At 48.2% G+C, this 13743-nt stretch overlaps 6 protein-coding genes across 7 annotated transcripts; 3 read left to right on the top strand and 3 right to left on the bottom strand.

Moving 5' to 3' along the window:
* Positions 1-22: 22 nt before the first annotated feature.
* On the bottom strand, positions 23-1801 carry FOIG_04493 (uncharacterized protein). The gene is made up of 2 exons (XM_031202745.1): positions 1083-1801; positions 23-1021 (listed from the first exon to the last, which is right to left on the bottom strand). The coding sequence occupies exons 1-2, from the start codon at positions 1448-1450 to the stop codon at positions 268-270; spliced, it is 1122 nt and encodes a 373-aa protein (XP_031068192.1). The 5' UTR covers positions 1451-1801; the 3' UTR covers positions 23-267.
* Positions 1802-2304: 503 nt separating this feature from the next.
* Positions 2305-4512, top strand: FOIG_04494 (uncharacterized protein). The gene is made up of 3 exons (XM_031202746.1): positions 2305-2527; positions 2576-2681; positions 2733-4512. Exons 1-3 carry the CDS (start codon positions 2388-2390, stop codon positions 3237-3239), a joined length of 753 nt encoding a protein of 250 aa, XP_031068193.1. The 5' UTR covers positions 2305-2387; the 3' UTR covers positions 3240-4512.
* On the bottom strand, positions 3194-8642 carry FOIG_04495 (uncharacterized protein). The gene is made up of 6 exons (XM_031202747.1): positions 8113-8642; positions 8031-8059; positions 7930-7978; positions 7631-7880; positions 5113-7584; positions 3194-5063 (listed from the first exon to the last, which is right to left on the bottom strand). The coding sequence occupies exons 1-6, from the start codon at positions 8545-8547 to the stop codon at positions 3808-3810; spliced, it is 4491 nt and encodes a 1496-aa protein (XP_031068194.1). The 5' UTR covers positions 8548-8642; the 3' UTR covers positions 3194-3807.
* Positions 8643-8901: 259 nt separating this feature from the next.
* On the top strand, positions 8902-10380 carry FOIG_04496 (uncharacterized protein). 2 transcript variants are annotated; one of them, XM_031202749.1, is made up of 4 exons: positions 8902-8954; positions 9012-9426; positions 9474-9825; positions 9876-10380. In XM_031202749.1, exons 2-4 carry the CDS (start codon positions 9234-9236, stop codon positions 10330-10332), a joined length of 1002 nt encoding a protein of 333 aa, XP_031068196.1. In that variant the 5' UTR covers positions 8902-8954; positions 9012-9233; the 3' UTR covers positions 10333-10380. The 2 variants fall into 2 exon arrangements, with proteins under 2 accessions (XP_031068196.1, XP_031068195.1); XM_031202748.1 differs by having other exon boundaries at positions 8945-9426.
* On the bottom strand, positions 9828-11641 carry FOIG_04497 (proteasome subunit alpha type-2). Its single transcript, XM_031202750.1, has 5 exons — positions 11461-11641; positions 11384-11403; positions 11243-11293; positions 10593-11192; positions 9828-10542 (listed from the first exon to the last, which is right to left on the bottom strand). The coding sequence occupies exons 1-5, from the start codon at positions 11502-11504 to the stop codon at positions 10424-10426; spliced, it is 834 nt and encodes a 277-aa protein (XP_031068197.1). The 5' UTR covers positions 11505-11641; the 3' UTR covers positions 9828-10423.
* A 325-nt stretch (positions 11642-11966) lies between these two features.
* On the top strand, positions 11967-13690 carry FOIG_04498 (uncharacterized protein). Its single transcript, XM_031202751.1, has one exon. It carries the CDS (start codon positions 12281-12283, stop codon positions 13280-13282), a length of 1002 nt encoding a protein of 333 aa, XP_031068198.1. The 5' UTR covers positions 11967-12280; the 3' UTR covers positions 13283-13690.
* The last annotated feature ends 53 nt before the right edge of the window (positions 13691-13743 follow it).

A 13743-nucleotide genomic window follows, 5' to 3' on the forward strand; every position in this document is an offset into this window, starting at 1 on the left:
TTCATGAGCGTTTCAAAACCTGGTCAAGATCATGTTTCCAGGTTTATTCATCACCCGGCTTCCTTATTTGTCGCTTCCAATTTAAATTATTTCTTTAAATCGATAATTGTCATAATACAACGCTCCCGGTGCAGCCGTCTTTGACTCTGCCGAGTTAACTGTGCAACCAACTATCTACGTCCCGTCTTGTTATACAGTATTCACATGAGACTCGCCTCGTTGCGATTCAAAACGCTCAAAATGATATCGATTATCTTCTGAAACTCCTCACATCACCAGTACACCTCGTTGAATGTATCCAGACTCATCGACCAAGGGGTGGCATCCAAACATCTCGGAAAAGTCGTTCAGACAGGCACTTCTGGCCTCCATATGACCCTTCTTCATACTGATTCCAACTTTAGGAACAAAGTTGACATACTTTTCATGTCCATTGATTAGGAGAGGTCCTTCGCCAGTGAGCAGCCCGTGGACGTAGTTCATGGCAAGATCCTCGCAGTTGAAGCCCTCGTCCACATACTCTCTGATCTGTGTCATGATGGTGTCGTTGGAGGAGTAATAGTCGAGGAACGACACATGTGAGAAAGCAAGATTGGTTAACACCATGTTATACTCATCCTCCCCCCGTCTGCTGGAGCAGAATGTGTATTTGTGGTATCCAAACGTATTGACGGGTGTGCATCGAGCGAGAGCACCGACCATTCTATTCCTGCCAAACTTGCGCCATGTCTGAAAGACGAACTCGAGATCGTTCGGGTGATAGTAGACATCATCGTCCGAGAGCAGAATCGCTTGTGTCTTGTAGTCGGGATCGGGCCAGAGCTTTTCGTTGAGACTGTTGCGCTTCGACTTTCGGAATCGGACAGGGACTCCGTATTTGGAAACATAGTCATCTGGAGGGTAGTTTTCGAGATCGTTCCAGACAACGACTATTTCGAGGAGCGAGGGAACTTCCTCGCTCAGGATGATGTTGAGCGTTTCTTGGAGTTCCTTCGGTCGACGATACGTTTGCATAGCAATTCTGGAACACAATCATTGTTAGCATTCTAAAAATGAGCTCGGAAAGAGATTCAGAAACATACGTAAACTTATCGTCCATCAGGTTCTCGTACTTCTTCTGTGAAGCCTCCCATATATCTCTTGTCCCATTAATCCCCTTACTCTGACACGTGGGATATCTCGAGATATGGCTGACAAGTTTCGGTATAAAGAAACCAGCATTCGTCAACTTTGCCAAAATAACAACGAACGAAAGAGCAAAGAACACAGCAGATGTAATAGTCGCCGCTCTTCGAAATGCTCTCGATTTTACGACCTTTGGCGTACGAAGCTTCACCCACTCAATCTTCTCTGCCAACCTGTTCCTCAGGGGCCTAGTCTTCTCCATGAAGGAGGAGTTTGAAGGCTTCAACATTGTTGCTTGTGGCAGAAGCCGGGAATGCTGTCCCATGATATCTTTGGGTATCCCTATATAAAGGGGAAGAGTGTTCTCAAGGGAGAGCACACGGGAGAGGCGTCTGGTATGTGTCGGCTGCGAATTATTGGGCAAGATAACCAATTCGATTTGTTGGAATCTTGGTATATGACTCGGATTCGAATTATAAGTGCATGATGGCGGACTTGGCACGCTTGGAGAGAATGCGAGCTGAGATTAGAGGCGAGAAATGAGAAGAAGCAAACATGAACAGACGAGACATCAAAAGACAGCGGCTCGATATCATGAAGAACAGAAGCAAAATGGACACTTCTTTGTTGGCATCGACTTACACAAATACATCCTCCCTTGCTTCAAACTTCCCCCCTTTGATGGCAACCAAAAAATCAAGTCTAAATCTAAGCCTAAGCCTAATTCTAGTGAATTATAGTGCAGCTCTTGGCAGTCTCCCGCAAGGTAATGTACACGCTACCAATGATAGTAAAGTGTTGTCGCACGTAGAGACATGTTTATTTAATCGCCGTTCATGTTCTCTCAGCAAATCGGTTGACCCAATGCTACGGCTCACGGCTGTGGTTCGTCTCTTTCCATGTCTTCCGCTAGACTCGACGGGGAAAGGAGACGGCGATCTTGATTGTGCGATGTTATCGCAACGACCATCGCGTGACTGTTGTACTCCTGATTTAAATATTAGGAGTTTAGTTTTAGTCTATTTTATCTAGAGGATGATTAATTCAATAGTTTACGTTTTGAGAATTATGCCAAGTCCGTAGACCCTTGTCTCGTAGATCAAAGTCCGGTAACAACCCCCTGTATTTCCATCGTTAGCGGCTGAGCGCCACTATCAAACCCTCCCCTGCATGTGCGTGCTTGTGATGCTCCCGCACTTTGCCGACGTCAAACTCACGACCAGTCTAACATTACACAACATAACTGCTGATATCTTGGCATCATGAGCGCAAATAAGGCCCTCATAGTCGGTATCTCGGGGTGTTCCTCGAGTGGGAAAACTACCCTTGCACGGCTGTTGCGGGACATTTTTCCCAATACTTTCATTCTTCATGAGGATGACTTTTATAGGCCTGAGAATGAGTATGATACAATCGATATTTTGACATGAACTATATCTAACTTCTATAGGCTACCAACCAAAAACGGTCTCCTAGATTGGGATTGTGCTGAGGCCCTTGATATCCCGGCTATGGCCGAGTCCCTCGCTTATATCCGCCAGCACGCTGCCTTTCCTGTAAGTCATATGTCTTTAGTTATGATGTTTATGTCTGACTTCATCTTTTAGCCTACCCTTGATTCCAAAGAAGATCAAAACTCCGTGGGCAAGTGCCCCGTATCAGAAGCCAGCATCGCCGCCCAGCGTGCCAAAGTCGATGCCGCTCTAGGCCCAGACCATCCCCTCCGCAAAAATCTCCGTCTATGTCTCCTCGATGGCTTTCTTCTCTACTCCCCTTCTATGGCTGCTATAAAGCCCAACTTGGACATCAAGCTCTTCTTGCGTACGACATACGAAAAGGCTAAGAAGAGAAGAGAAGCCAGAGACGGGTATGTCACCCTGGAGGGCTTCTGGGCAGATCCTCCCGGTTACGTTGATAAGATCGTCTGGCCTAACTATGTAGAAGAGCATGCTTGGATGTTTGAGTATGGCGATGTAGAGGGGAAGTTCAAGACGGATGTTTTGGATAAGGAGGGCATCAAGGTACAGAGTGATGTGAGTGCTGATGGAGATATTGAGAAGACATTTGAGTGGACAGTAGACACGATTTTGGAGGAACTTGGAAAGCAAGTATAGACGAGCTAGGGTGTCTATCTAGGTATCTACAAGCCATTTCTAGTCTTATCCTTCTTGATTTACTCTCTCCAAAGAATTCCCGTATCCTCAGGCCTCAAAATTTCTTAGACTTTTTCTTCTCTTGGAGATCAGCTATCTTGTGATCTTCTGAAACGTGAACTGGTCTCTTTTTGCTTGGACGGTCGTCCGATGTCTCATCGTCTGAGAACCCGATCAAATCCTCCTCCATGGGATGATGGCCTAAATCCACTTCCTTTGGACGGTCGACCGACATCTCGTCCTCCGAGAAATCGATCAAATCCTCCTCTATGGGCCTACGAGCTAACTCCACCTCCTTTGGGTGGGCGGCCAACTTCTTCGTATTCTCGTTCTTCAGTGGCTCGACCAACGACTTCGTCTTGTTCTCTTTCTTTGGAGGAACAACCGGCTCCTTGTCCTCCGGATTATCGGTTAGAATGCCTTCCATTAAACGATCAGTGGACTCCTTCTCTGGCGAAGTATCGGCCGTGACCTCGTCCTGTTTCTGTGCAAGGTCATCTCTCTGCGAGGCGTGTTCCTGATCCCCTTCCTAGGAGGCGTCCATGGCATCTTGTTGCTGATTTACCGCATTCATCTCCTCTGTCAAAAGTCGAATCGCATTCTCCGCAGCTTTGGTCATAGCCTCAACCTTGTTGAGAGAACCTTCGACTTCTCCTACCAACCGCTCTCCAATTGTGACTCCACAACTCCATCGAGGCTCGGGTTCTTCGATCAGGGTTGTAGTGTATTTCATCTTTTGTCTATCAGCGAACTTAGGAAGTTCCTCTTTGGGATGCTGAACGTGTATGTCCTCCTTGATAACAAATTCCAGATAGTCCATCACCTGAAATGTTTCAAGAACACGCGTGCATTCTTCGATAGATCCCGAGTCGACCCAGACGGCACCGAGAAGAGCTTCAAACATATCCGAATAAAACTTTTGGGGGTGAAGGCGTGCGAGGAGCGCCCAGGGGTAGTGACCATCACCCCACAAAGCTATGACAAGCTCCCGTCGCATGGACTCGAATTTCTCCTCGGTTTCTAACATGACATTGGCCATTTCGGAAGAGTTAAACCTCATGAACTTCCAAAGTGGAAGTGCAGTAGTTTTGGTTACAAGCTCACCATCGGACCTAACTTCCAAGTCTTTTCGTTGGATAGAGTTGACTAGATTCACAAGTGAAAGGAACTCCCCATTCACAATGGCCGTTTTGATCATATGAAGGCGACCAGTAGGAATTGGCGGATAGTGCTGAAACATTTTGGTGACAACGATATAATCCAGAACAGCGTCCCCCAGAAACTCGAGCTGCTCGTAGGATTTTTCCTGCATGGCTGTAGCATATGAACCATGAGTAACTGCTTCGATCAGCAGAGACTTCTTCTTGAATTTATACTTGATTAGGTCTTCAAGGGGTTCAAGGTTGCTGGGAAGCTGAACGTCGCTAGGAGCTGCAGCAAAGAGAATGTCTCTAGCCACACCCTCTTGATGCCAGTTGCAGCTATCGCCCAAAAAGACTGAAATGCATTTAAGGGCCTTGGTCAGCCCTCCGTCTTGGTAAGAGGCTCCGATAAGTGCCTCTACAACATCGGCCAAGGTCTTCGATCCACCCACTGGCGCGGGTCGAGGGGCAGGTTTTTCTTTAAGAATGTCATCAAGATAGCGTGGCCTCCATTTCAAGGCGGTGAAAGGCTTCGAAAGAATGAACTTTGAGAGCCCTTTCTCAAGACACACTCGTTGGAGTCGTTCGTTGGATACGAGTCGATCTTTAAAGTGATTCAGAAGGCCTTCGGGCCATGACGGGTCTGTGATTTTAGTTAGTGTATCGACCTCCACAACAAGGGGGTAACTTACGTTCAGAATAAGCCTGAGTGACGGTGCAAAACTTCAAAATAGAATCGCCCAAAAACTCAAGTCTCTGGTAGTCGACAGGTTCACGAGCGCTAGGCGAGCTTACGGCCTCAAGCACCAACTGCAAATTCTTGATGCCAACTGGCTTCAGAAGTGTAGAAGATAATTCAGATGCAATAAGCTGCACCTCTAGCTCATGTATGATATGTGGAATGAACAGACCGCACTTGACGACTCGTCTCTTGACCCTATCAACACGGGCATAAGAAATGGGAAGCACACACTCGTAAGGTTTAGTGCTTGACTTGGCCTGACCATCCTTCAAATCATGAAGTAAGTCGACTCGAAGACCCCATCTTTCAAGAACTAGATACTCTTCATTCAATGGACCTTTGTCATATTCATAGAATGGGCGTTGCACATCATAAAAATCAGGTTTTGAGGGAATCGTGCCGACGTAGTGAAACGGCGTTTTGTATTGGTCTCGCACAAGAACTCTGTGTTTCTTCGCCTCTTCCACCCCGTCTCCGCGGAAGGGTAATGCACCCATGTCATCCCGGGTGACGTGGTGGGCAGGGAAGATGGTCGTACTGGCTATGGACATCTTGATAACATGCTCGCGATCTTCGACCGGCCAGCGGTGCTGAAAGTTCATAGCCAAGAGAGCCGAAGTTTGATCTGGTTCTTTTGAAGATACCTCATCGGGTATATCGACAAACGAATCGCATACGATGGACCACTTGGAGCCATTCCCAGGGTATAACGTGATCTTTCGAGGCAGGTCGATTAGAGCAGGTAACATGACGTCAAATAAACAAGGGCCGGGAAACTCGTCATCGGTAAACTCGAACAAGTAGAATTGCTTATCACAACCCGACTTCCAGCGTTGGGCGATCTGGATCCAGGGGTCGAATAGGTGCTCCGGCATTAGGTCGGTCTTTTCTTCCACCTTCTCTGACTTAGCATTGAGAGGGGCCAGGTTATCTGTGACCAGCCCTGCTTCGTACAAAGCGACGTATGCCTGAAATGCGGCATCTCTCATGGCATTCCGTTCAGACTTCCACCCGCAAGCACTTTTGAACGTACGAAGATTGAGTGGCAACCCTCCTGGCAAAGTAACCGTAGCTCTCAAGATCGGTCCGCCGTATGGAGTCTCTTCTTTATGGAAGACGTAGTCGGGGAGTTGACCGACATAATCTGAGCGGAAAACAATTTGACAAAAGCGATCCAGGTGTTGTCGAGCATTGTCGAGGTCGAGCCGTGCTCCTGTGTTCTTTACGATATAGTAGGTGGAATCAATCTCCTCTGCCCGTGCCTGTTCATCCAATCGAGCCAATTCTCGTTGGTCATCTTCGTAACGTTCCTTCATGCCTTTCTCCAGTTCTTCCCAGGCGCGGATGTCTGTGCTTGAGCTCAGCAAGGCAATCATTTTGGATTCCTGCATGCGAGCTCGTCCACGGCGCTGGATGAATGACTTGAGGGTAGCGATCTCGTCGAAGGACACAACTAGGTTGCATGCGGGAACATCAATGCCTTCTTCTAAGACACTGGTAGCCACCAGGAGATTGATAGTCCCTGATCTGAAATCATCGAGGACTTGAGGGCCAGGGCCACTGGAGTACTCATAGACTTTTTGTTTCTGAAGTCCGTAGCTCGAAGCCCCGACTATTGCACCGACGCGGTAACGATCTCGAATAGGGGGGTAGTTGTTAAGAAGCTCGCAAAGTGTATGCGCTGCAGTGCGTTCCTTGACGAATATGATTCCAACTACATGGTTCTCGGCCGCAAGAAGTTCATGGATCAGTCGGCTAGTTTTGTGTGAGACGGTTTGAGCGGTTGGTGGTGAGTTGTCAACGACACCGATGTTGATTCGGCGCAAGTGTCCTGCAAGATAGGTCCTGTCCTCGTTACACCATGCATCGGTGAAAGTACTGTATGCGTCGATTCTGTCAAGGAAGGTCTTGATCATCTGTGAAATGTAATGGTCTACTGCCCAGCTGCCAAGTTCGGCAAGGATTTCTCTACTCTTGTTCCAGAGGCCTCTGATTTGCTGTTGCGAGAACGTGTCGTGCTTCATAATCACGTTCATTAACTTTTCCCGCTTTTTTTCATCATTAGCGACAAGATCCTTTAACTTAAGAACCTCAGGATCCTTTGCGATATCCATGTTCGAGTATTCTGATTGCAGTTGTTGCATCAGTGGCGTACGGGGAGGGATCTTCGTAGCATCGTAGAGTGAGCGAATGAGGTGAGGCTTGTTGACATGCTTGAGTAGTTGCTCCCGATGAGTGGTTGGAGTAACGCAGATAGCGTCCATTGTATTCTCTAGTTTTTCGATCTCCTTAAGATCTGATGAGATAATGGGACTGGCAGTCAAGCCGAGTATGGCAGGTACTGGCATACCCACGTTCTTGTGTCGATGGTAGAAGTTCATCATGATCTTCCGCCCAGAGCTGTTCTTAACGCAATTATGGGCTGTCACTGGTTAGCCAGAGTAATTATAAGGTGAACAGCCACTTACCTTCGTCAAATACTATTAAAGCGAGCATGTCCATTGTGACAAAGGCGTGGTCAAGAGCATCACGCAATATGGAGAATGTAGATACGATGATACGAGTGCCCTTGAGAATTCGAGGCCAAACTTCTGGCGACCATGCATCGATGTTGAGCTGCCCCGTAAGCAGTCTCATGGGCACCGATGGCATTTGTCTCTTGATAACATTAAACTGTTGTTCGCAGAGGCTAACAGTCTTTCCTAAGAACCACACAAGCTTTACATAGTCAGTGACTGGCCATTGGGTTGTTAATTGATCCACGAGCCTTGTTGGGTGAACTTCTCTCGAGTTCCGCTTGAATGCGAAGAACGGCGCTGTAGTGTTCAGTCAACGTCTCACTCCCAGAACACTCTGCGATGAACATACACTTGTGTCTTTCCGCTGCCTGTATCCATCTGATAATTGTTAGACGATACGATTCGAACTAATGATGCCTGAAGGTACTTACCGCAACAATCACGTTTCTCTTCAGGCTCTGCTCCAACATCTCTCGCTGGTAGGCACGAGGCCTGATGATGTCCGGGACTGGAGATGCATCTTTGGACTTGTTTGCGGCCTTTTGTTTTCCATTTAGGGCCTTGTCGGTAGGGATTAAGGTCACTGTTTCTTCGACATCGATCATTGGTGATGGTGTCGAGGTGGTGGCAGGACTCTCCGACCGTGAGGAGTCTGCACTCCCACTGTTGGGAGACTTCTCTTCATCGATTTCCATCATTTTCCTATCATGGGGGAGTAGTGAATAGTAGTTTTGATGTCTTGGGCGAGCAAAGTGTTGAGGTATTCTGGTGCGCTTTGGTGAGGTTATCTTCACGCAGGACAGTGACTGGTGGAAAGCTAAAGAACGAAAGAAGGTTTGCGGGTAGTGTTTTGCTCTCAGCAGCATGACAAGGGAAAAGGAAAAGTCTATCAAGAACAGAGAAGTATAATCAAGAGAGATGGTGGGAGGCCCACCAAGAGATGTTGGTGTAGGAAGCACTGATTCACAAGCACTTGAGAGTGCGGAGGGACTGCGCAGATTAGCAATTGTGCATCTGTCACTGCCGAGCTGAATAAGGAATAGTATCCTCCTCATGACTTCGAAATTACTGCTAGAAAGTCAAGTAGAACAACAATTTATATTTTCCTGCATCACTAAACACTCCTCCTTGTATTTTTATGTCCGCTTCCCTAATAGAATTGCCAGCAATTGGGTGTTCTAGCACTGGAGTGCTCTGTAGTCTGCCCATGCAGGGGGTAAGATTAGCACCGTTCATTCTCACTACCACGCTGAACAGGCACCGAGAATACAATGTAATTGCAAGAAAGTCAAGAAAAATAGGAAATCCTCCGCTGACCAACAGTTTCTAGGGGTTCATGACAATCCGGTTTCTTTTCGCCGTGTTTTTCATCCATTTTGGTATAAGCTGACCTCCCAGTGATCAAGTGACGATATTCATCTGGAGCTGCCACAGACTTTCATCACAACTTCACCTCGACCTACCACTGCCAAGCTGGAGACGCCCTTCCACGAACCATCAACATCTCAACTTTCTTTGCGATTCTTTACATACACTGACATCCCAGATAGTCATGGATCTCCCGGTACGAACCCCTTCCTCAGATCAAACCATGGTGCTATACGCAACTGGCTTCAATGCGTGGAGCCAGCTCACATTCGACCCTTCGCCAGCGGACGAAGAGCCTGACGACGTATTCACTTTCACAAAAGTATTGGCGGCCAGGTCTGTTGGACTAATTGCTTCCGAAATGAGCTATACTGCGGGTAGGTCTTTTGTTCTGTAACATGGGTCCCTTTCTAACACTCTCAAGTACAACAAGATACTTCTTGGGCCATCACTGGATCATCCCCTGGCCAGCTTCTTCACCGTGAAGATAACCAAGTATTTCTATTCGACTCTCCAAGTGCTATTTCAGGGGATGGGAAGGTCTTGGCAGTTCAGGACTCGGACTGTTCACCCTCAAATCAAGTCATTGTTCAGTATCCGTCCTTGGCAGCATGGAAAGCCAGCAAGAGTACCAATTCCTGGCCTTGCAAGGCCTCTGTCTGCCAGATAACAGCTTACGACGCTGGCTTCATTATTTTTCTCGAGGATGAGACCGTCCTAAGCTGTGGTGACCCACGATTCCGAGACTGCCTTGGCCGTGAAGTTGACGAGTCCTGGTTAGCATTCATGAACAACTACAGAAAGGCCATTCTGATCGTGTCATTAGCCCTGCCAACGAACCCGGAATCATACAAGATCTGAGTGATCTCGGCGAGCCCATCAAGAAGATTGCAGCAGCGGGATACACAGCTGCAGCTTTGACAGAGAGTGGCGGATTGTATCTCTGGGGCATGGCAGCCCCTGGCTCACAAAGCCAACACAACGTATTTCAAGATATCAGCGAGCTACCAAACTACTTCGAAGTTGATGGAGACAAAGACGTGCAGGATATTGGACTTGGAGAATCACATGCCATTGCTCTTACGACTGATGGCTGCATCTACGTTATAGGGAATAACACTAATGGCCAAATTGGTCTTGGGAAAGATGCTCAAGATCCAGTTTCATCATGGGCAAAGGTAGATTTTACGCCCCCTGAGGGTTGGGCAATTGTTGCCGTTGAGGCTGGCCCCAGATCATCATTCATAGTCACAAAAAAGGTAAAGCAATCTCAAAGCTCATAATGAGCTGCTCTTCTATCAGAACCAGCTCTAGTGAGCCACATGACCCTCTATTGTACAATGCTTCTCGTTGTGATCATTTGCATAAGGGCAATCATAGACTCGTCAGGTAATCCTCAATCTCTTGAGGGGTCAGCTTTCTGAAACGGGGTCCGACAGCCCCATCAACACCCTCAAGACCCAGAAGATGGTCTGCGGGAGCACCAACAATACCTGCAATGTGTTAGCAAGACTCCCACTCTCGGCTCTTTCTGAAAACTTACCAATTTCGATGCTGTCACCGTTCATCTCACCCTCGATGTTGTCCTTCAGGGTCAACAGCGCAATGTGGATAGCATCCTCAAGCTCGAGCTCCTCCGAGTATCGCTTTTCCAAGAATGTCTTGGCCTTTGTCGCACTCTTGCCAATGGCTGTAGCCTTCCATGGGTAGTAACTGCCAGAGGGATCGACCTGGTACAGCATAGGGCCGCCCTTGTGAATACCGCCAGTCTTTCGGTTGACCTTCTTCTCCTCGCTCTCCTCGGTGGTCTTGTTCTCCTCCTCAGGCTCGATGCCCTCATCCCAACCAGCAACCAGCAGACTCACACCGTAAGGTCGAACACCGGCGGATTGCGTGGCCTCCTGCATCACTCGGGCGACATCCTGCACCAATATTCTGGTAGGGGGGTACTCGTTATAGATGCGCTTGTAGCCGGTATGTGAGACCTTGCGTGCTCGGTCCACCAATACTCGATAGTCAGGGCCCATGCCGGAGTACACCATGCCGATGTTGGGGGTGATGTCGCTGATCTTGGAGAGGGAGCTCTGGTCGGCCAGAGGGGATGATGACTTCTTCTCGGTGGCAAGAACGATACCGTTGGTGGCTTGTGCAGGTTAGTAGTAGCTCCTTCAAGGTGCTGGAGGTAGCGCGAACCTTTGATGCCAAGGGCAGTGATACCCTGGTTTACAGCATTGAGGGCATACTCTATTTCGTCAAGTTAGTTCCAAAGCTTGATTTGATCATGAAACTTCGATATGCAAACCATATCGATGCTATGCAGCAGTAATTACGTACCAATCTGCACCAGCTTTCCACTATATCTCTGTCAGTGATGATGCTCGCACATCAACAGTGTCGTCACCAAAACATACCTGGGGGAGAAGGTTGTGAGAGAGAAGGAGTATCGGTCCGCCATCGCTCAAGGTCCTGCTTTGATAGAATCGGTATGGAAGAAGTGAGTGCTGGATTACGGGCGGTTATCAATTCGTGGGGTTGACGAGGAGATATCAAGCAAGGCTGCAACTGGAGCTTTGGTGTTTGGCCAAAGCAGCTGTAGCCTCTAGGCAGGCCCAGCTGCGCGTCGAGCTCAACCACTGGGAGCTCTGAATGCGGGGCAACAGATTATCCGAGTGCCGACTAACCAGAGTCTACGTGCGGTATCTTACACTTCGTATCCTGCCATTCAGAAGGTCACTTATTAAACTTTCAATGAAGAAAATATCTATAAGGAGGAACTTTTCGAACTTTGACTCAAACTCCTGTAACTCTCCCATCAATTCCTTGCCATTAAACCTGCTGCCAAGATTGGATCCTCATCTCGATATTCCCGGGATCATACTTTTCCCGAACCGCGCCAAGTTCCAGAGACTCCACACAAAGCAGCTTTCTTCGTGCGAGCTTGGTATCGGCTATTTCGGCTTCCTTCCTCCATCTTCCTTCACAAGCAAAAGAGGCTGAGCTGGCCTCTCCATACCTGAGGTGACTTATCTCCTCGTTACAATCTTGGCGGGCGGCCAGGTGTTTCCTCCGCTCTCCTACTGCTCTCCTTGACATTTGAGCTTCGCAAAAACATGTAGGTTGCGCCTGAAACGCCTCGACGGCCCACGACTCTAGCACATTACTACTGTGATTTTATCACCTACTGCTGTTGCCCTTACTTCTCTTTACTTCCACAGGTTCACGTAATTCATCATGGAGACGCGCCCTACTTGGGATTGGTCCTCGGTTGGGGATAATTCTGCTCGACAGTCTGAACCAGAGCCACGTGCAGCGACACCAGAGCCCACAACGCGATGGGCATCTCCTCCAAAGCCTGATACTACCTCTAACCAGGAGTCTCGAAGCAGGCCGAGACAGAGGCGCTACGGCCCGCGCACATGTCGTATATGTCTCGACACTGAAGAGCCCAGGTTTCCTGAACAGTCAGCAACGTTTGGCATTCCTACAGGTTCATCTCGACCTACATACGTCTCCGACGATCCCGAACTGGGAAGGTTGCTATCACCATGCAAGTGTAAGGGTTCACAGAAATATGTTCATGAAGGATGCCTGAGCGCCTGGAGACTCGCAAACCCCATGGAAGCAAGGAACTACTGGCAGTGCCCGACTTGCAAGTTTACGTATCGCATTTCTCGACTACACTGGGGCTCCGTTTTGAGCAGCAAGTGGGCGCAGGTTGCTTTGACCGTCTGGTTCTGTATGCTGAGCATTTTTGTCCTCGGATTTATTGCAGATCCCCTCTTTGATCTTTGGTCCGACCCAATTGGAACAATCGGCGAAACTGTCACAAGCGTGGTCACAGATATCGAAGCCTTGAGACAACCTCCACCACAAGTACCAACCTCTTGGTTCGAGCACTTCGTCAAGGGCTTCTTCTCCCTGGGAATTGTCGGACTATTCAAGACGATGCTTACTGTGTCTCCATTCAGTTGGTGGCAGATCCGAAGCAGCGGCGTGGCAGGTGGTGGTGGTAGGAGAGGAGGCACTGGCCGAAACCGTGTCGAGAACATCAACCTCATTTTTGTACTCATTGGTGCATTCACTTTCCTTGTGGGCATCTGGAAATTTGTTCAGAAGCTGAGTGCTCGCGTGCTCAAAAATGTGAGCGACAGGGTTGTTGATGTCGGCGAAGACGATGACGAAGATGAAGATATCGGCGATGGACCGAATCAAGGAAGTAAGAAAGGTCAATGAAGCTAAGAAGCTTTTGTTCTGAAGCAGTCTTTTGTCCCATGGCCCCAATGCTTTTTCATCGTGCATGTATCTGCACACTCTTAAGTTGCCTAGATCTTGCTCTTCCCTGTCAAGTCAACTAGTCTGTGTGCAAAGATTTACGCTCTGCTGCGCCTTGGGTGAGAACCGTTTTGGCTCTTCACTCGCTGGTCAGCATGAGATTATCAGCCTCCATTCACGCATCGTGATGCTTTCGGGCGTTCGTAACGGTGTGAGGCATCTGCTGGGTACACTACCCTCGTACAGAAGCAGTGAGCAGATTGCCGAATGTTGGTTGATACATGCCTGTATTATTATGTATCATGAATAAACAAGACCTCTACTGTGGTCGTTATAATCAATTACTACCTCTTTCATCACCATGCTAAGTGTTCTCTTGTTAGTGTCGATTCCGCTTTCACTTGCTCATGGAATGCATATAT

This window comes from Fusarium odoratissimum, assembly GCF_000260195.1.
Source record: "Fusarium odoratissimum NRRL 54006 unplaced genomic scaffold supercont1.5, whole genome shotgun sequence".
In the NCBI taxonomy this organism is placed as follows: domain Eukaryota; kingdom Fungi; phylum Ascomycota; class Sordariomycetes; order Hypocreales; family Nectriaceae; genus Fusarium; species Fusarium odoratissimum.

Excerpts from the sequence above, each read along its gene's own strand:
- FOIG_04496 (XM_031202749.1), top strand. The coding sequence starts at position 9,234 with ATGGATCTCCCGGTACGAACCCCTTCCTCAGATCAAACCATGGTGCTA. Across the intron at positions 9,427-9,473 it reads CGAAATGAGCTATACTGCGG|TACAACAAGATACTTCTTGG; the intron begins GTAGGTCTTTTG and ends AACACTCTCAAG. Across the intron at positions 9,826-9,875 it reads CGTGAAGTTGACGAGTCCTG|CCCTGCCAACGAACCCGGAA; the intron begins GTTAGCATTCAT and ends TCGTGTCATTAG.
- FOIG_04498 (XM_031202751.1), top strand. The coding sequence starts at position 12,281 with ATGGAGACGCGCCCTACTTGGGATTGGTCCTCGGTTGGGGATAATTCT.
- FOIG_04493 (XM_031202745.1), bottom strand. The coding sequence starts at position 1,450 with ATGGGACAGCATTCCCGGCTTCTGCCACAAGCAACAATGTTGAAGCCT. Across the intron at positions 1,022-1,082 it reads CTGATGGACGATAAGTTTAC|AATTGCTATGCAAACGTATC; the intron begins GTATGTTTCTGA and ends ATTGTGTTCCAG.
- FOIG_04495 (XM_031202747.1), bottom strand. The coding sequence starts at position 8,547 with ATGCTGCTGAGAGCAAAACACTACCCGCAAACCTTCTTTCGTTCTTTA. Across the intron at positions 8,060-8,112 it reads AGAGAAACGTGATTGTTGCG|ATGGATACAGGCAGCGGAAA; the intron begins GTAAGTACCTTC and ends AACAATTATCAG. Across the intron at positions 5,064-5,112 it reads CACTCAGGCTTATTCTGAAC|ACCCGTCATGGCCCGAAGGC; the intron begins GTAAGTTACCCC and ends CTAAAATCACAG.
- FOIG_04494 (XM_031202746.1), top strand. The coding sequence starts at position 2,388 with ATGAGCGCAAATAAGGCCCTCATAGTCGGTATCTCGGGGTGTTCCTCG. Across the intron at positions 2,528-2,575 it reads TTTTATAGGCCTGAGAATGA|GCTACCAACCAAAAACGGTC; the intron begins GTATGATACAAT and ends TAACTTCTATAG. Across the intron at positions 2,682-2,732 it reads GCCAGCACGCTGCCTTTCCT|CCTACCCTTGATTCCAAAGA; the intron begins GTAAGTCATATG and ends TTCATCTTTTAG.
- FOIG_04497 (XM_031202750.1), bottom strand. The coding sequence starts at position 11,504 with ATGGCGGACCGATACTCCTTCTCTCTCACAACCTTCTCCCCCAG. Across the intron at positions 11,404-11,460 it reads CTCACAACCTTCTCCCCCAG|TGGAAAGCTGGTGCAGATTG; the intron begins GTATGTTTTGGT and ends ACAGAGATATAG. Across the intron at positions 11,294-11,383 it reads TGGAAAGCTGGTGCAGATTG|AGTATGCCCTCAATGCTGTA; the intron begins GTACGTAATTAC and ends TTGACGAAATAG.